This window comes from Haliotis rufescens, unplaced genomic scaffold, assembly GCF_023055435.1.
Source record: "Haliotis rufescens isolate VD_foot unplaced genomic scaffold, xgHalRufe1.0.p SCAF_8, whole genome shotgun sequence".
Classification (NCBI taxonomy): Eukaryota; Metazoa; Mollusca; class Gastropoda; order Lepetellida; family Haliotidae; genus Haliotis; species Haliotis rufescens.
The window spans coordinates 49,078,769-49,100,187 of NW_025964372.1; the positions used below are offsets into that span (position 1 = coordinate 49,078,769).

General features: G+C 44.5%; 2 protein-coding genes across 2 annotated transcripts; both read right to left on the minus strand.

Annotated features, from left to right (window-relative positions):
• Positions 1-662: 662 nt before the first annotated feature.
• LOC125377046 (nacrein-like protein C1) lies at positions 663-1,248 on the minus strand. Its single transcript, XM_048389849.1, has 2 exons — positions 1,099-1,248; positions 663-935 (listed from the first exon to the last, which is right to left on the minus strand). Exons 1-2 carry the CDS (start codon positions 1,246-1,248, stop codon positions 663-665), a joined length of 423 nt encoding a protein of 140 aa, XP_048245806.1.
• An 89-nt stretch (positions 1,249-1,337) lies between these two features.
• Positions 1,338-12,873, minus strand: LOC125377047 (nacrein-like protein C1). The gene is made up of 2 exons (XM_048389850.1): positions 12,729-12,873; positions 1,338-1,648 (listed from the first exon to the last, which is right to left on the minus strand). Exons 1-2 carry the CDS (start codon positions 12,871-12,873, stop codon positions 1,338-1,340), a joined length of 456 nt encoding a protein of 151 aa, XP_048245807.1.
• Between the last annotated feature and the right edge of the window lie 8,546 nt (positions 12,874-21,419).

The following is a 21,419-nucleotide window of genomic DNA, read 5'->3' on the forward strand; positions in this document are numbered from 1 at the left end:
GGCCGCGTTATGCCACAAGACGTTTAAAGATGGTACTTGTTACTCTCCTGGCGATCGGTATTAAGGGGATAAAACCAGGGCTGGTCGGCTCGGAGTCGGTATACTGTGTCTAAGTTGGATATTCATGCTAAAACTGCGGCTGAAATGTCAATGTCAGTTCTATTCAATAATCACTAGCGCTATTTTAGAGGCTGTACGGTATTAACCAAACACGCAATAGTTGCTCAACCGGTCAGTATCGCCCCGTGATCAAATTAGTCCGTGATCCATGCCATTGTTTCCTGCTGTTCGTGCTGATAAAGAATTATACATCATCCTGATAGTTGTAACATTTGCATATATTCACCAAGGGGGAGATAATCAATTCAGTACAGAGCCATGCATGCCGTCGTCATGGTTACGTGGAAGCACGTTACGCTTGTCAACACTTCCTACGCTTACCTGGAGAACAGCAATTGTCTGTCAAGGCCTGTCGAAACAACAGGCTATTGATTAATCATATTAATAAAGGTGTTGAATGGCATACTGATTCGTTCTGATTCACACGCGTCCTTCTGGCAGATGTATATCAAAACATTAATTCCATCGCCATTACCATAGTCACCATCAACGTTTTCAATAGCATCGTTCATACCACATCAATCACCACATTATCACCATTGTCAGTCATCATCCTTGTCATCACTGTCACCATTGTCAACGTTATTATCTTTGTCAGCGTTATCATCATTGTCACCATTGTCGTCGTTATAAGCATTGTCGACCTTATCACTATTGCCATCCTTATCATCATTGTCATCCTTATCATCATTGTAACCGATATATTCATTGTCACTGTTATCACAGTTGTCATCGTAGTAAGCATTGTCGACCTTATCATCATTGCCATTCTTATCATTGTCCCCATTGTCTTCCTTATCACCATTGTCACCGATCTATTCATTGTCACTGTTTAAAGCATTGTCACTATTATCACAATTGCCATCGTTATAAGCATTGTCGACCTTATCACCATTGTCATCCTTATCATTGTCCCCATTGTCACCGATATTCATTGTCACTGTTATCACAATTGTCATCGTTATATGCATTGTCGACCTTATCATCATTGTCCCCATTGCATTCGTTATAACCATTGTGATCATTGTCACTGTTATCACCATTGTCATCGTTATCATCATTGTCCCCATTGTCATCGTAACAGACTTTGTCCACATTGTCATCGTTATAATCAGTCCCCATTGTCATCGTTATAACCATTGTCCCCATTGTCATCGTTATCATCATTGTCCCCATTGTCATCGTGATAGACTTTGTCCACATTGTCATCGTTATAATCAGTCCCCATTGTCATCGTTATAACCATTGTCCCCATTGTCATCGTTATAATCTTTGTCCCCATTGTCATCGTTATCATCATTGTCCCCATTGTCATCGTTATCATCATTGTCCCCATTGTCATCGTTATAATCATTGTCCCCATTGTCATCGTTATAATCTTTGTCCCCATTGTCATCGTTATCATCATTGTCCCCATTGTCATCGTTATAATCATTGTCCCCATTGTCATCGTTATAATCTTTGTCCCCATTGTCATCGTTATAATCTTTGTCCCCATTGTCACCGTTATCGTCATTGTCCCCATTGTCTTCGTAATAATTTCGTCCCCATTGTCATCGTAATAATTATTGTCCCCCATTGTCATCGTTATAATCATTGTCCCCATTGTCTACGCTATAATCATTGTCACCGTTATCATTATTGTCCCCATTGTCATTGTTATCGTCACTGTCATCATTTTCATCACTGTCTCCAAACCTTGTATCCCATCTTGGCTTAACCTTGACTTAGACTGAGCGGCAAAGTCACGTGGACCATCTAGTTCCGGTTGTTGGAGGAAACATGTCAGGGGCGTTTTCGCTTGAGTTTCCATGAACACCTCCACAAGACTGACCTCGCGTGTTGTCAATACAGCTATAATTTCTTTATCAGTTAATCAATAATCGACCGCTTACTTTTTATCATTTAGTGGGGCGTGTCGTTTGAATTGAAAACTTCTGACGGAACAGTGTGCATAAAACAGTCGTTGTTTCTAAACTTACGCATTAACCTAGGCGCCAGGTACTGTCGTTAATGTCGTTGCACTACAGCAGCTTCGGTGTCGAGTTATCGACGCAGCGGTCGCACCAGTCACGCGGTCCAGTCACTGGTTTTAATCTTTGACGACGCCAACTGTTTTTGACCAGACTGCCTCGCTAGACAGAGCTTGACAAATACAATGTGAAACATCACCTTGAAATTAAGTTTAAAAACCCTATCTTTGCTCCATAGAATTTCAACTATCTTAACGGGAACAAACAAACACACAAACAAACAACAGCTCAAATATTGCGAAAATGAGAGCAGAAAGAAAAGCCGGTTGTCATGGACGTTCTGAGACACCTGTAAATATTCAAAGACTCGTAAAAATCTAATACTTGTTTCATGCTCAAATAGCACGTCTAATTGAGCCTAGAGTTCAAATTGAAAACGCAGATTTTAAAATAAACTGTCAGATGTTATATGTGATTATCACATTTGCAAAATAAATCATCAAAACATTGTGTTTCTATAAAACAAACTATTCATAATGTCGCAAAATTCAAAAAACGGAAATTCGCAATTTACCTTTCAAAACCGATGGCAAATCGCGATCAGTGTACAGAGATTATGTCTGAAACGTTTGAAATGCGTCTCTTGTTTCCGAAGCATAGCTTCAAAACCGTTAAGACATCTTATCATAACTTGGGCAAATATTTAGTTTTTATTTGCTTTGAAAAACCCTCAAATTGTCCAGGAATATTGGTTTCATGGTTTTGCTGAACTGAACAGTGTTAAAACATATTTCACTCGTGCATACTCTAGTGATACCTTTTGTATAAAGAAATTTGATTTTCAATTAATAACAACACGACAATCAACTTCTCATTTTCATTATTTTCATTAGTTATGTGGCTTTACAAAACCTGATTTCAGCACGTCACAATTTTTGGTGATAAGTGCAGGGATATTCCTCTGAGAATTTACCTACCCGTGAAGATCCGGGGTAGAATAGGTCTTCAGCAACCAATGCTTGCCGTAAAGGGGGACTATGGTGGGCGTAAGAGGCGACCAACGGGATCGGGTAGTCAGGCTGGCTGACTTGGTTGATGCATGTCATCGTATCCCAATTGCGTAGATCGATGCTCGTGATGTCAATCACTGGATTGTCTGGTCCAGATTCGATTATTTACAGACCCCTGTCATAAAGCTGGAATATTGCTGAGTGCGGCGTTAAACAACAAACAAACTAACTGGGCTCAAAACGAAGCTTTGGTACTGCATGGGCCCGGGGTATTTAGCACAGTGGTATGGAGATGGATAACGGAAGATGGTTTGGGCCGCGTTATCGGCTATATTTATCGGTAGAAGGGCGTCTCGGATCTCTATACGTCTGATTTACTTTTCTCTTGTTTACCACCAGATACCCTTGCCAAGTGTTATTTATACGTACATTCGGAAAGAAACATAAACCACGAGTTTAGGCCCTGAATCTTCGCGGCCAGTCACGCTGACACACAAGCAACTCGATCTGCGTGGTGACGTCACGGGGAAACTCGACCTATCAGATAACGTTATGACGTCATTTTAACCATCTGTGTGCGTGAGGGTATTGGCGACGTAACTCACAATCTCACAAGATCACATTATGAAACCATTCTGAGGTTGTCATCAAATATTTTGGTTATAACCAAATTAGTATTGATGCTGTTTTAGCCATTGCGGATCAGGTGGAATTTGGTAACTTTACCTGAGTAGAATATGTTTCAATAGACATTTGTTTGATATTTTTGCAGTGTTAGATAAACACGTAATGACAGTTGATACTGATGTACGTGATAAACACGTACATACTGTTGTATGATATATAAAAGTATATTCTATTGTATGTGATCGACGTGTTTATACTGTCGCATGTGATAATTGTTTGTTTGTTTGTCATTTAACGCCGCACTCAGCAATATTCCAGCTGTCTGAAAAATAATCGAGTCTGGACCAGACAATCCAGTGGTTGACATCATGAGCATCGATCCACGCAATTGGGATACGATGACATGCATCAAGCAAGTCAGCGAGCCTGACCACCCGATCCCGTTAGTCGCCTCTTTTGACAGACTGCTGAATGCGGCGTTAAACAACAATGAATCAATCAAATCAAACAAAATGGCGGTGCCAAGTGGATCTGTATTGTAATAAAACGGGTCTTTCTTCGCAAAGTCCACCAAATCACGTGAACACCTTTATTAAAAACATGAAAATATTTGGAAAAATTCTGTTGACGTCGAGTTGGCGGTACACCTGCTTTGCAAATCCTGAAATTTTACGAACCGGTTGTCGATTTTGTTACGCGATTTTGATTGGACTATGCATAGACTCGTTAGTCCAGCCAAAAGTTTACTTCATTATTGCAGCCAAGTCAGGCAAGGTTGGAAACTTGACTTTTATAGTCAGTACACCCTTGACTCGCGAAGATACGTATATACTGGTGTATTTCATAAACAGGTACATACAGTTGCATATGATAAATACGTATATATTGTTGCATGTGATAAATACGTATATATTGTTGTATTTGATGAACACGTATATACTGTTGCATGTGATACATACGTTTATACTGTTGTATTTATATAGATTCTACTGATCTAGCACAACACTCTAAGTCCAATCAATACCGTAAACGTCACTGGGTGGTACAGATATAGTTCCTTTATATATAATGGCCATTATTACCAAGATTCTGTCTGGACTACTACAGCAGATGTCTGTCTGTGACTGCTGACAAATAATTCTGAGACAATCTTTTATTACAAACACGCACGCACACACGTACGTACGTACGAACTATCGAGCGCGCACTATATTTCAAACATATACATACATTCCAGGTGATATATAGCTATCAACACACACCATAATTTCGAAACTCCCTGATGTCGTTGGTTGAAAAGGTTTCGTTGTCCACACACGTTTAAGATTATGGAATGCGGTTATTCGGCCCAAGAGATCAACTGCATTCCTTGGAAATTACTACAATGAGAATAGATGAGACTCGCGTATAACAGAAGCTGTCCCACACGCAATGTAACTGGGACTAATGACACTTTTGTACCAGTCCCCATCACCTTGTAAAGCCTCAAATCCCCATACAGACATAAGCCTGGAGTGTTTATTTTCCTGAGTACTATACTATCCTCGTACTGCCACTGAGTCAAAACGTCATTTTACATGTTATTCTTCATAATCCCTCAGCCCACGTACCTTGGGTAAGATTTCACGGTGACGCGCACTGGCGGTATCAGAGTATCCCAGAATGCACCACACCTACGAAGCAGACGTAACTCGACGCGTAACCACATTGCGTGACCCAGGCGTTGTCGTTACGGTTGACTGGGTGGTTTAACCGTGAGTGTGATTAGGGAGATAGGGGGATTATTACAGGGGTAGAATATGAAATGAAATATTTTCGTAATTTGAAAAGATCACGTGACAGACACGTGGACTTTAATATCCTTGTTGCTATGTTACTTATAGGTAACATGATTAGTGCACTAGTACTTTAAACAAGAACGGGGGGTGGAGGGGGGTGAGCACCCCCCCCCCCCCCCCCCCCCCCCCCCCCCCCCCCCCACCACCGGAATGAATGGCAGCTCCACATTGTGAAAAAACGTGTTTAGAATGTAGGGACATACAAGACTTGTTAGATCAAAACATGTTTAGGAATGTGTTTAGAATTATAACATGGTTACGATAACATTATGTATTATCCTAATAATCTAAACACATTTAAATACAGTACATATCAAGGGGCATTAATTCAACTATGGATAAGATGTATGATATAAGTAAGATATAAAGATATATCCAACGCTTAGATCCTAAACACGTTAAGCTGTTAAACGCAAACCTAAACATGTTTGGACCGCCTCCGTGGCCTAGTGGTAGAGCGTCCGCCCGGGGAGTGGAAGGTCCGGGGTTCAATCCCCGGCCGCGTCATACCAAAAGACGTTAAAAGATAGTATTTGTCGGCATTAAAGGGCTAAAACAAGGACTGGTCGCCTCAGAGTCAGTAAACATGTCTGAGATTGATGTATTCATGTTATCCCAGTGGGCTAGCGGCAAGGTCTCTCAGTGGGCTAGCGGCAAGGTATCTCAGTGGGCTTGCGGCAAGGTCTCTCAGTGGGCTAGCACTATAAAATCGGCACCTGTCCTAAACACGTTAAGACCCTAAACGCGTCAAAAGTATGGGACAAGGAACGTGCTTAGGTTTGAGTTTAGGATGTAAACACTTTTTTTACAGTGTAAGTGAGGTAGATCGCTGATTTTTATCACTTCGGTGGCAGGAGGGCAGCGAGGCTGAGGCTGAGGCTGAGGCTGAGAGATGCCTCAGTACCAAAAGGCAGAGTGTATACGTTCTCGCTGTACAGTTCCCTGGCCGTGGGGTCGGGGGAAGATTCACCCCAGTGGATTCTTGGTCAATCAGCATCATATTACTTAAGCGTTTCTGAAAAACTCACTCACTCACTCGGGGCGATCGTTTAGCCTTAGCGTTCGCTCGTCACGCCAAAGACCCGGGTTCGATTCCCGACATGGGTACAATGTGTGAAGCCCATTTCTGGTGTCCCCCGCCGTGATATTGCTGGAATATTGCTAAAAGCGGCGTAAAACCATACTCACTCACTCACTCACTCGGGGCAGTCGGTTAGCCTAGTGGTTAAATCGTTCGCTCGTCACGCCAAAGACCCGGGTTCGATTCCCGAGATGGGTATAATGTCTGATGCCCATTTCTGGTGTCCCCCGCCGTGATATTGCTGGAATATTGCTAAAAGCGGCGTCAAGCCATACCCACTCACTCACTCCAGTTGGTTTTTTCCAGTCTCTGACACTGCGTGACCGGGGGTTTCGCATGTCGTCGTTACGGTTGCCCGGGTTGTTTAACAACGAGGGTGATCGGCGAGATACGGGGATTATTACAGGCATAATGGGGGTAGAATATCCCATAAGATATTTCGTAAATTGAAAAGGTCACGTAACAGAGGCACGTGGATTCTTGTCGCATTCCATCAATAATGTATCCACGCTCTATTACCTGCTGCTAGACACGGAGAATCCATCGAGGATTACACTATGAACGACATCGACCATTAGTACGATAACGAAGGCAGATCCACGGTACGGCTGGGCGAACCTATTCAATAATCTGCCTTTCAGCCGAGTCCAGTTTCACAAAACGATCTTAGCAACACGGCAGTCGTAACTCCTACACTGGGGCCAGTTCCACAAAGCGATCTTAGCACCACGACAGTCGTAACCCCTACACTGGGGCCCCTTTCACAAAGCGATCTTAGCACCACGACAGTCGCAACTCCTACACTGGGGCCCGTTTCACAAAGCGATCTAAGCACCACGACAGTCGTAACCCCTACACTGGGGCCCCTTTCACAAAACGATCTTAGCACCACGACAGTCGCAACTCCTACACTGGGGCCCCTTTCACAAAACGATCTTAGCACCACGACAGTCGTAACCCCTACACTGGGGCCCCTTTCACAAAGCGATCTTAGCAACACGACAGTCGTAACCCCTACACTGGGGCCCCTTTCACAAAACGATCTTAGCACCACGACAGTCGTAACCCCTACACTGGGGCCCCTTTCACTAAGCGATCTTAGCACCACGACAGTCGCGACTCCTACACTGGGGCCAGTCCCACAAAGCGATCTTGGCACCACAACAGCCGTAACTCCTACACTGGGGCCAGTTCACAAAGCGCTCTTAGCACCACGGCAGTCGTAACTCCTACACTTGGGCCCGTTTCACAAAGCGATCTTAGCACCACGACAGTCGCGACTCCTACACTGGGGCCAGTCCCACAAAGCGATCTTAGCACCACGACAGTCGTAACTCCTACACTGGGGCCAGTTCACAAAGCGCTCTTAGCACCACGGCAGTCGTAACTCTAACACTGGGGCACTTGACTTAGCATGGGTACTATGGCTAGAAAAGCACTACAGCTATCGTAAGTCTATGGTGCAGATTCCCGTAAATTGGTTGGTTGGTTTGTTGTTTAACGCCGCACTCAGCAATATTCCAGCTATATGACGGCGGTCTATGTTAAAGGATAGGAGTTACGATCGTCGTAGCGATGTGAAACGCAACCCTGCAATAGTGAGTGAGTGAGTTAGTTGTGTTTAACGACGCTTTTAACATTATTCCAGTTATATCACGGCGTGTCAGCTTAATGTGAGAGGAAAGCCCGAAGTGATGCAGGTCTTTGACGTTTACCACATCGGTGAAACCCACGAGCACGGGTATAAGTCACAGCACTGTTAGCAATATTCCAACCGTATTACAGTGGAAAGCCCTTCAAACATAACACCCATGTTGGGAAACGAACCAAGGTTTGCGGGGTGGTGAGCTAACGCATTACCGCTAGGCTACTCCACCGTCAAGTAGTTAAAGATACGTGAGCATATGTTTATATATGGTTTCATGTATGCACACAATGGCTCGTCTAAACGATCATAAGCTGTCAAGCTTCAGCCACAGACACGCCATTTACATACATCACCATCGACATCTTTACGACGACCTAATGCTCTCGGCGACAAGACCAATTACAGTAATGCCGTGACTTGCCACAAACTAATCGGCCTATGTCGTTATCGTGGATCTAACGACTCGCGTCTGGCCTTCAGCAAGTCACGTAGACTCTCGCCAAGGGAGACAACCTACGCGATATCCGGGTAGCCGAATGACTCTGAGGTTAAACATTAATTTATTGATTTCTACAAGGTTAATTTGAATGTAATATGTAGATGTGCTCCAGGAGCTGCGCGCGACAGAGGATGTATTCTTACAGTATGTTGTTTCGCCGTTATATTTCAGCTATTGCCCTGACCTCGCTGGGGCTAATGAGTGAGTACGGTTTTACGCTCCCTTCAGCAATATTCCAGCAATATCACGTCGGGGGACACCTGAAATGGGCTTCGCACATTGTACCCATGTGGGAATCAAACCAAGCTCTTCGGTGTGATGAGCGAACGCTTTAACCACTAGGCTATACCCCACTGCTCCGGCGGCTTGTACATCAAGTCTCGGCCAGACAAACCAGTGGGTGACAGTATGAGCAACGATACACGCCGCCATGGTGTGAGGACACTGTCAGTCACCTCGAACGTCGTAACCACCCGATTAGACTTGCACATGTCTCTAAGGCAATAATTATTAGTTTAAATAATAATTTCTAGATCATGTAAATAATAAGAATAAGTTGTCCCTATAAGAGACGAGTGTCCACATATATAGACTTGCCTATTAGGAGGATAGAATCACAACACATCCATGTACTTTTCTTTCAGTACAGCCTTGGAGCAAGGCTACCACCCGATCGTCGTTATTACGACAAGCATGAGGTGCACGTGGGACATATTCTCCCAGAGTGAGTGAGTGAATATGGTTTTACGCCGCTTTTAGCAATATTCCTGCAATATCACGGCGGGGGACACCAGAAATGGGCTTCACACATTGTACCCATGTCGGGAATCGAACCCGGGTCTTCGGCGTGACGAGCGAACGCTTTAACCACTAGGCTACCCGACCGCCCCTTATTCTCCCAGAAATCCCCACGTGTATATCAGCTAAGGGTGGCGTTGTTTTCTTTGGGCAGAGTTGTTTCCCTTTCTTGCCAGGATCCGCCGATCGTGAATCCGAATTTAGGATTAACCCTTGGTTTGTCAGCACTTGCGTCACTTCGGGTTTTCCTCCCAGCCAACACGCGGTGATACAACTGAAATGACATTTAAAGCGGAATAAAAACAAACCCACTCACTCACTCACTCACTCACGGAAGCTGTAAACGTCAAGGATAGAGCGCCCTATGGTTTTCCTCCTTAAATAAGCTGACACACATACAATGAACTACTGTTCAAAGCAGCGTTATATCTAGCCCGTACTTCTTGCTGCTTGTTACATACAGATGAATTATGCTGATTGTCATTCTCTCGTATGTACATATACTCATACAAATGCAGTGATGGAAACTCGTTCAGGCGTTCAACATCAACCGTATCCTTCAATAAAAGATTCATATTCCCTAATACTTCACCATTCACAGGTACACAAGTTTGAAATTGAATACGACCATGAACAACGTGAAAGCGCTCTGATTATTTACTTGCCATTTAAGTGAAATATCAGCAAAGTCGATGTTTCCAGTACTTTGTTTGCGACTATCTGACACGGAGATCCTTCCCGGTGGTATCTTGTGAAAGAAGTTCTACAATCGTGCTTATTTCTCAACGTTGTCCTTTTTGTAACAGCACATCCTGTATTGCATATATATCACCGTGGGATACCATTAACTCGTCACGATGTGGCTGAAATATTGACAATGTGACGTAAAGCATTAACTCACTCAATCACGGGCTGCATCATTGTATATCGCGGTATAACGACTAAGCTACCTTGTACTACACCGCTCTGGGCACAGCCATAGGCTATACAGAAATGGGGCCCGTGAAGATTCCGGGGTAGAATAGGTCTTCAGCAACCCATGCTTGCCTTAAAAGGCGACTATGCTTGTCGTAAAAGGCGACTAACGGTTGACAACTTGGTTGATGCATGTCATCGATCCCAATTGCGTGGATCGATGCTCACGATAATAATCACTGGATTGTCTGGTCCAGACTCGATTATTTACAGACCGCGGTCACATAGGTGGAATATTGCTGAGCGCGGCGTTAAACAACAAACCAACCAACCAACTATACAGAATGGAGGGCTGGATGGGCATATATATATCTGCCGGTTAAAGGATCACCATGCCATGGGAAGACAAAGTCTAGATAAGGATTTCACGGGTGGCCCACTTGCTGTGCAGAACTGCGTCTCCGAGCCTTGTCTGAATCCGATGGTTGTGGGTTCAAATCCCAGTTTCGCCCGGTCTGTATTGTCAACACCATATACCGTGCTCGTGATGTTCAAAACAGGGCTAGGCCTGTAACGTATGTCATGAGATAAGGACGCCCACTACAACAATACAAATAACCTACATCTATTCATATAGCAATGTTACGTTTTCAGTGTGCAAACCATCCTTCCCCGTTTTTTAATGCGAACCGAAAATAATTGTCTCTTCTTTTCAAGACCCTCCCCTGATACAATGACCGATCCCTTAAGATGTCCATATACGTACGCATTACTGTACAACGACCGATCCCTTAGGATGGCCATATACATACGCATAACTGTACAACGACTGATCCCTTGGGATGTGCATACACATACGCATAACTGTACAAGGACCGATCCCTTGGGATGTGCATATACATACGCACAACTATGCAACGACCGATCCCTTGGGATGTCCATATACATACGCATAACTATACAAGGACCGATCCCTTGGGATGTGCATATACATACGCACAACTATACTATATGTATAAATATGTATGTGTGTGTATCTATATATCCATCTATCTATATATTGGTCGTGTTCTCATAAAATACATATATTCAACAGTCATGGTGCAGGACTACAGGTTGAACTTTTCCGGAGGTAGTTCACCATTTGTTTGTTTGTTGTTTAACGCCGCACTCAGCACTAATCCAGCTTTATCCCACACCATTGGGATCAAGCAAGTCAGCAAGCCTAACCACCCGATCCCGTTAGTCGCCTCTCACAAGCACGGTCGCCTTTTACGGCAAGCATGGGTTGCTGAAAACCTATTCTACCCCGGATCTTCACGGGTGCGGTAGTTCACCTGTGGAATTCCTTTAGAATACGAGAAAACCGAAGACAACACCTTACCACCTGATGGAACAAGTGTTGACTTTTCCGAAGGAAGAGACATCAGATGGTTCCACTGCGTTGGCTGTTGTTTAGTCTCTGACTGACAGTGGCGAACCGTCCATCGTTACAAGCCGTCCAAGAAATTGAGCTGGTCTGCATCAAACCGACGTAAACTCTCAAGAAACCTTGGGTCCCAGTCTGTTAACACCTTTATCAGTTCACCGCTCAGAATGTCCTCAACTCTCCCATGAGAGATGCCTACTATACTGGCCATGTGACGTGTCGTGTGATCAGATATGATCATGTCATATCTTTTATCAACATTTCCTTCGTGTCGGCAGTTGAAGGTCTTCCTGAGCTTGGGGGGCACAGTTGGCCCAGTCGTCTAAGGCGCCGAGATTCGCTGTGCAGAGTTGCGTCCCTTGGACACGCCAGGAACCTTTGATTGTGGGTTCGAATCCCGGTTCGCCCCGATTATGTTTCTAGGTTTGTCAGCACCATACCCGTGCTCGTGGGTTTCACCGAAGTGGTAAACGTCTTGGACCTGCATCACTTCGGGCTTTCCTCCAACATTAAGCTGACACGCCGCGATATAACTGGAATACTGTTAAAAGCGGCGTTAAACCCAACTCTCTCACTCACTCACTTCCTGATCTTGGATCGTCTTCGAGGCTCTCTCTTTCCCTTTTGAGGGCCGGTGGGGTAGCCTAGTGGTTAAAGCGTTCGCTAGTCACGCCGGATACCCGGGTTCGATTCCCCGTAACGGTACAATGTGTAAAACCCATTCCTGGTGATCCCCGCCGTGATATTGCAGGAATATTGCTAAAAGCGGCGTAAAACCATACTCACTCACTTTCCCTCTTGACCTCCATTGCCCACCTTGTAACAGGGGCAAAGGAAGGTTCAACATCGTTCACACCATGTCCGTATATGGATGGCGGTAGGAGCACTTTCAGTTGGGGACACTTGTTGACAGCGCGGTAGTCAACGTTGTTCATTGTCGTCAACAGAGAATACAGTAGTCACGCTGATGCCTGCTGGTTGTGTGCTCAGTTCAAATGTTTTTGTTTTTGTTTGTTTAACGCCGCACCAGCTATATTCCAGCTTTATGACGGCGGACTGTAAATAATTTAAGGTAATAATCAATATTTTTACTCAGCGTGCAACTGTGCAACTGTGATTGATACTTGTATCAAGAAGTTTTGTTTGTTTGTTGTTTAACGCAGCACTCAGCAATATTCCAGCTATACGACGGCGGTCTGTAAATATTCGAGTATGGACCAGACAACCCAATGATTGACATCACGAGCATCGATCCACCCAATCAAGAAGTAAAAATCACCGATGCATTGGTGTATTGTCCTACCCCTAGTGTTGGATTTCATCTTAAAATAGTTGACACCTCATGGACGTATATAGAGATTATTATTCAAGCATATGTGTCATACTGAGTCTACAAAACGAGTGTCAGAAAACAGGAATTCTTACATGGCTTTCGTAGAGTCAGTGTGACACACATGCAAGTGTAATAATTTCTTTATAGCCCATTATTTCTTAATTGTTTTGAGCTCCCCTTTATAAAAATTGCACTGATGATGACAACCCAATGATTGACATCATGAGCATCGATCCACGCATGCATCAACCAAGTCAGCGAGCTTGACCACCCGATCCGGTTAGTCGCCTCTTACGACAAGCATAGTCGCCTTGTACAGAAAGCATGAGATGCTGAAGACCCGGATCTTCACTGGTGAGTTCAAATACAGTCTGTACTTATGGAAAGTACTGTACTTAATACATGCAAACATTTAAGGGTCTCAGGGTTGACACGTATTCAACAATAGAACCCGACATCGGTACAACGCTACATTACATTAAGAGGGATATAACGTCGTTATACCCTAGGGTACCGTTGTACAAAATAACCTTAGCGCTACGACTGTCGGGTGTCTATGTTAAGGTATGGGAGTTAGCGCTGAGATCGCTTTATACAACGGCACCCAGGACTCTGTCTCACGTGGGACGGTGCACCTTGTCATGTCTGGTGTTTGAAGCAGGACGGGTTTCACATGCTTGCATTACGTCAGTGTGTGTCAGCACGTGCCCACACACACACCAGACGCCACACGCCACAACAAGGAGCGTGCACCAACTCCCACTCATCACGAACGACGTTTGCCAAGTACAATCACAACATCATTGACACAGTTGCCTCCGTAATGTCATCTCATACGGCGCCTTTCCTATAAACAACAGCTGTAGGTACCGGCACTTTCTGCACGGAGTGAAAACACATAAGAAGAGATGGCAAGACCTCTTCACAAACAACTTTTCCAGAGTGTCTACGTACCGATCAAAACAGCACTGATGACCGTGGGCATTCCGGGTAAGAATTGGTCCCCAGCAATCTATGTTGGTCAATAAGAGGCGACTAAATGGACTGGGGGGTCAGGCTCGGTGTATTGGTTGATGGTGGGTCAGCGTGGCCGGACGGTGTGGATGGTTGTTCATAATATCAATCACTGGATTTTCTGATCCAGACTCGATTATTAACAGCTGGAACATTACTGGATATGGCTAGAATATTACAGAGTGTGACGAACACACACGCATACACACGCGCGCGCGCAGGCCGGCACGCAGGCATGCACACACAAACACACCACCACCAACAACAACACCACCACCAACAACAACACCATAAACAACAACAATGCCAGGAAACAAGGATATCAATGCAATTTGCCTCGTATACAATCTCGTCTCTGAAGGGAAGATTAGACTAACACTTTGTTAATGAAAACATGTCTTTAAAATGTATTTTATTTCTCGAAAGAACCTTTCCTCTTCTGCTGTTTAATCAAACAAACTAGACTTGGTTAGTTTGATCTAGACTTGCCTAGGCTTTTAGTAAAACAAAATACCCAAAACAATAAAGTCCAGTCATGGTGCAGGACTAATGGAAGATGTGCGTGTCGGGGTACTATAGGCGATAACGCCGTTTCCCATGCTTTCTGTTCATTGGCATCTTTGCACAGGCCTGTGAGATGTTACCTGCTCCGAGAGGCTCTACTCCACAGCCTCAGGGTATTCACTGTGTTTCGTCGTTCAGACTTAACCAGCCGTCATGGGCGTGTCTTAACGTGTCGTGTTAGCAGTTCATCACGTTCGGGGGACCATGCACTCGGCTAATTATCAGAACGGCGTATCGTGTCGTGTATGTAGATGGAGTAATGGTAGATCACTCTGTGTCTAACGGGGCTGCACGACACGCTGTATCTGTACCATCGCCGTTATTGTCAACGAGCACCTGTTCCGAGTCAATGAGCTGGTATTCAGTAATATTACCGCTGTACATAATCCAGACCAAACATGCAAACCAGTGACTGTTTCTGTTTGTCGTTTAACGCAGCGCTCCAGCTATATGAAGGCGGTCTCTAAATAATGGAATCTGGACCACACAATCCAGTGATTGACACCATGCGCATCGATTATTCGATTTACACCATTGGGATACAATGACATGCGTCAACCAAGGCAGAGAGTCTAACTACCTGATCCCGTTCCTTTTACGACAAGCATGGGTTGCTGAAGACCACACTATAACCAACCTATCCACACTGAGATACGATGAAACAGTGAGGTCACACTATAACCAACCCATCCACACTGAGATACGATGAAACAGTGAGGTCACAGTATAACCAACCCATCCATACTGGGATACGATGAAATAGTGAGTTCACACTATAACCAACCTATCCACACTGGGATAAGATGAAATAGTGAGGTCACACTATAACCAACCCATCCACACTGGGATACGATGAAATAGTGAGGTCACACTATAACCAACCCATCCACGCTGGGGTTCGATGAAATAGTGAGGTCACAGTATAACCAACCCATCCACACTGGGATACGATGAAATAGTGAGTTCACAGTATAACCAACCCATCCACACTGAGATACGATGAAATAGTGAGGTCACACTATAACCAACCCATCCACACTGGGATACGATGCAATAGTGAGGTCACAGTATAACCAACCCATCCACACTGGGATACGATGCAATAGTGAGGTCACAGTATAACCAACCCATCCACACTGGTGTACGATGAAATAGTGAGGTCACACTATAACCAACCCATTCACACTGGGGTTCGATGAAATAGTGAGGTCACAGTATAACAAACCCATCCACACTGGGATACGATGAAATAGTGAGGTCACACTATCACCAACCCATCCACACTTGGGTACGATGAAATAGTGAGGTCACACTATAACCAACCTATCCACACTGAGATACGATGAAATAGTGAGGTCACAGTATAACCAACCCATCTACACTGAGATACGATGAAATAGTGAGGTCACACTTTAACCAACCCATCCACACTGGGATACGATGAAATAGTGAGGTCACAGTATAACCAACCAATCCACACTGGGATACGATGAAATAGTGAGGTCACACTATAACCAACCCATCCACACTGGGGTTCGATGAAATAGTGAGGTCACACTATAACCAACCCATCCACACTGGGGTTCGATGAAATAGTGTGGTCACACTATAACCAACCCATCCACGCTGGGATACGATGAAATAGTGAGGTCACACTATAACCAACCCATCCACACTGGGAAATGATGAAACAGTGAGGTCACAGTATAACCAACCCATCCATACTGGGATACGATGAAATAGTGAGTTCACACTATAACCAACCTATCCACACTGGGATAAGATGAAATAGTGAGGTCACACTATAACCAACCCATCCACACTGGGATACGATGAAATAGTGAGGTCACACTATAACCAACCCATCCACGCTGGGGTTCGATGAAATAGTGAGGTCACAGTATAACCAACCCATCCACACTGGGATACGATGAAATAGTGAGGTCACAGTATAACCAACCCATCCACACTGGGATACGATGAAATAGTGAGTTCACAGTATAACCAACCCATCCACACTGAGATACGATGAAATAGTGAGGTCACACTATAACCAACCCATCCACACTGGGATACGATGCAATAGTGAGGTCACAGTATAACCAACCCATCCACACTGGGATACGATGCAATAGTGAGGTCACAGTATAACCAACCCATCCACACTGGTGTACGATGAAATAGTGAGGTCACACTATAACCAACCAATTCACACTGGGGTTCGATGAAATAGTGAGGTCACAGTATAACAAACCCATCCACACTGGGATACGATGAAATAGTGAAGTCACACTATCACCAACCCATCCACACTTGGGTACGATGAAATAGTGAGGTCACACTATAACCAACCTATCCACACTGAGATACGATGAAATAGTGAGGTCACAGTATAACCAACCCATCTACACTGAGATACGATGAAATAGTGAGGTCACACTTTAACCAACCCATCCACACTGGGATACGATGAAATAGTGAGGTCACAGTATAACCAACCCATCCACACTGGGATACGATGAAATAGTGAGGTCACACTATAACCAACCCATCCACACTGGGGTTCGATGAAATAGTGAGGTCACACTATAACCAACCCATCCACACTGGGGTTCGATGAAATAGTGTGGTCACACTATAACCAACCCATCCACACTGGGATAAGATGAAATAGTGAGGTCACACTATAACCAACCCATCCACACTGGGGTTCGATGTAATAGTGTGGTCACACTATAACCAACCCATCCACACTGGGATACGATGAAATAGTGAGGTCACAGTATAACCAACCCATCCACACTGGGATACGATGAAACAGTGAGGTCACACTATAACCAACCCATCCACGCTGGGATACGATGAAATAGTGAGGTCACACTATAACCAACCCATCCACACTGGGATACGATGAAACAGTGAGGTCACAGTATAACCAACCCATCCACACTGAGATACGATGAAATAGTGAGGTCACATTATAACCAACCCATCCACACTGAGATACGATGAAATAGTGAGGTCACACTATAACCAACCCATCAACACTGAGATACGATGAAATAGTGAGGTCACACTATAACCAACCCATCCACACTGGGATACGATGAAATAGTGAGGTCAAACTATCACCAACCCATCCACACTGGGATACGATGAAATAGTGAGGTCACACTATAACCAACCCATCAACACTGAGATACGATGAAATAGTGAGGTCACACTATAACCAACCCATCCACACTGGGATACGATGAAATAGTGAGGTCACACTATCACCAACCCATCCACGCTGGGATACGATGAAATAGTGAGGTCACACTATAACCAACCCATTCACACTGGGGTTCAATGAAATAGTGAGGTCACACTATAACCAACCCATCCACACTGAGATACGATGGAATAGTGAGGTCACACTATCACCAACCCATCCACACTGAGATATGATGAAATAGTGAGGTCATGCTTTAACCACCTGATTCACACTGGGATACGATGAAATAGTGAGGTCACACTAACCAACCCATTCACACTGGGATAGCATCTTTATAACATCAAGCCTGTAAGGGGCTATTGTTTCCAAGTTAGGAGTAAATAAAATAATCCTATTTATCAATAGACATCAAGAACAGTTTGAAGCTTAATAACAAATCTTTTCGGAATATATTAAAATGACAGTTACATCTGTATGTAATATATTTAGCTTACAACAACAAATTATTCATAAGTTCAGAGGGGCGGTCGGATAGCCTGGTGGTTAAAGCGTTCGCTCGTCACGCCGAAGACCCGTGTTCGATTCTCGACATGGGTACAATGTATGAAGCCCATTTCTGGTGTCCCCCGCCCTGGTATTGCTGGAATATTGCTATAAGCGGCGTAAAAACATACTCACTTACTCACTCATATGTTCAGAATTATCATCCTATTTATTCCCACCATCGGGAATAAGCTTCATTACTACCGGGTGTAACGAGTGCATGCTCGGCAACATGACAACGCACTTTCAAGGTTGATGAGTAATACTTTAATAACACAGTCATGCATTGACATGCTGGGGAGGTGATGTGTGTACAGGATGTCGGACATGCGGTGGTGGATCCACCCCACTTGAGAATAACACATTATATACACTCCAAATAAATTCAAATTATTGAAATGCTCGTGTATATACCGGGTGCCTGGTGTGAACAGTTAGACGTGCAGTGGCTGATCCAGTATGTGCTTGTGCGTGCGTGCGTGCGCTTGTGGATGCGTATGCGTGCGTGTTCATGAAATCCCGTTATTCCGGATTCATTGGGTTTCACCCTACGACCTGTAGATGGGCTACAGTTATCAGAATCTGAGTTGGAAATTTATAGTTTGCTAAAAAAAAAGCTTTTCGTAAACGTTTCAGGAAGTTTTTTCCCATATGGGTTGCTTTGGTAACTCGCTTATCATGAAATATTCAGCACTTTCATTCATGTGAATACAACCGAACGTCCTTGAGGTATGTTTACAAGGAGTGAGTGGCTGAAGCTTAAACGTACAGTTCACAAATGTATTTTGTTTACGATCGTTAACGTTACTCTTAACCCAGTTACCCCATTGTTCGGTGTTGGTTCGTGTGTGTCATTGTAAGACGATCTCCTCATGGACGTGTGAAAACACTTTAATTTTGATTACAGATGGAGTTCTGGGTCTACCCGACGCGCACCCGGGGAACAGTTTCTCCCCTACAGTGAATCAAGGGTGAATGTTGTTTTACGAGTTTTACGAGGGTTCGATGACACGCAATCATTAAGTCCGTGAGCCTGACCACTCTTTAAGTCGCCTCTTACAAAAGACAGAGGATGTTGAGCTAACTCGCGGGATAACCACGGATCAATGACGCAGTTTTATGTCGGAAACGGACCGTAGTTCACTGTGAAGACACGTTGGCGACGTAAAAGTATACGCGGATTTTTTGCACCAGATTAGTTTCTCTTGATCTCGGTGATAAACCGATTAGTCGTAGGGTGAGCGGGTGTTGTTTTACATGTGAGTCGGCACTATGACGCCCCGTAGTAAATAAATGAGTCTGGGCGAGAAACAAGTCGGAGCTCCATGACAATCACCAAGGATCACATCGATAGTGTAGCTACCTGATTTTGCAAGGCACATCCCATATGATTCCACATGTACATGTGTTAGTGACTGATTATTGTTTAACGCCGCAATAGAGACCGCCTCTGTGGTCTAGTGGTAGAGCGTCCACCCGGAGAGCGGAAGGTCCGGGGTTCGATCCCCGGCCCCGTCAAACCAAAAGACGTTGAAAGATGGTACTTGTTGGTACCCTGTCTGGTGCTCGGCATTTAGGGCCCGGAGAGCGGAAGGTCCGGGTTCGATCCCCGGCCGCGTCATACCAAAAGATGTTAAAAGATGGTACTTGTTGTTACCCTGTTTGGCGCCCGGCATTAAAGGGCTAAAATCAAGGACTGGTCGGCTCGGAGTCAGTATACTGTGTCTGAGTGGGGGTATTCATGTTAAACTGTGGCATGGTATCTCATTGGGCTAGCACTATAAATCGGCATCAGTCCGGACTGGTACAAGCAGCAACACAAACAGACACACGTACATGCACGTCGCTCTGTAAGTGCAATAATCTTATACGCGACGTTAAACCCCATTTCGCCTCACCTAACGCCGCAATAAGCACTACTGACTCATTATTCCAGGTGTATGATGGCGGTCTGTTTAAAAATCGTTAGTCGGACTCAGGCCAAACAGTGATTGAAAGCGTGAGCCACAATCCATTTTAGCACGAGGCAACGGGCACCTGTTGTGTCCCTGAATCCAAAAGGGCCCAAACTTAGGAATCCTGATAACGACTGGTTTATTTTAGAGGTCACAGCATGCATAGAGCTGAAATTATGCCGAGTGAGGCGTTACACAACAAACAAAACATATTTCAATCTTATTATAATCAGATTTGTTGCTCCGATACGACACTTCTATATGTGATAATGAGACTGACTAAAACTACACAAATCTGCAAACTGGCCATGCACACAGACAAATAGATTTTTCGGCCTGGTGAAGGCTGTCATTCTTCACTTAACACGTTACGATATACCATTATCGCTTATGTCTCCTTTCGCCAGCAGGGAACACGTTGAGACCAATGGGGAACAGGAGACTGAGGGATTACTTGTCTATCTAAGACACTTGATGACCGAGGGATGTCGTACGTTTAGTTATTTCGAACGCCGGCACCATATAACCTCACTCACTCACTCTCAGAACAAAATCGCTTGTAATAACTATTGGTGAATATTGATATTAAACACTCATGGAGCTTGGGGGATCAAAATGATATTATTTCTGCGTCATGTGAAGATTGTTTTCTTATCGTGGTACTACATGTTCACTAACAAATTTACCTGCCCAAATCCCTGGTGATAAACGAGTGCCACTGAGCGAGACGAAGCACCTTAAGGTTGGATACCTCCCAACACGACGCATCTCTCTCCACAACACTGGCTCCAGCAAAGGACGACGCTATATATACACCAGCCGCGTGCGATATGATGTCACAACCCACGTGGTAAC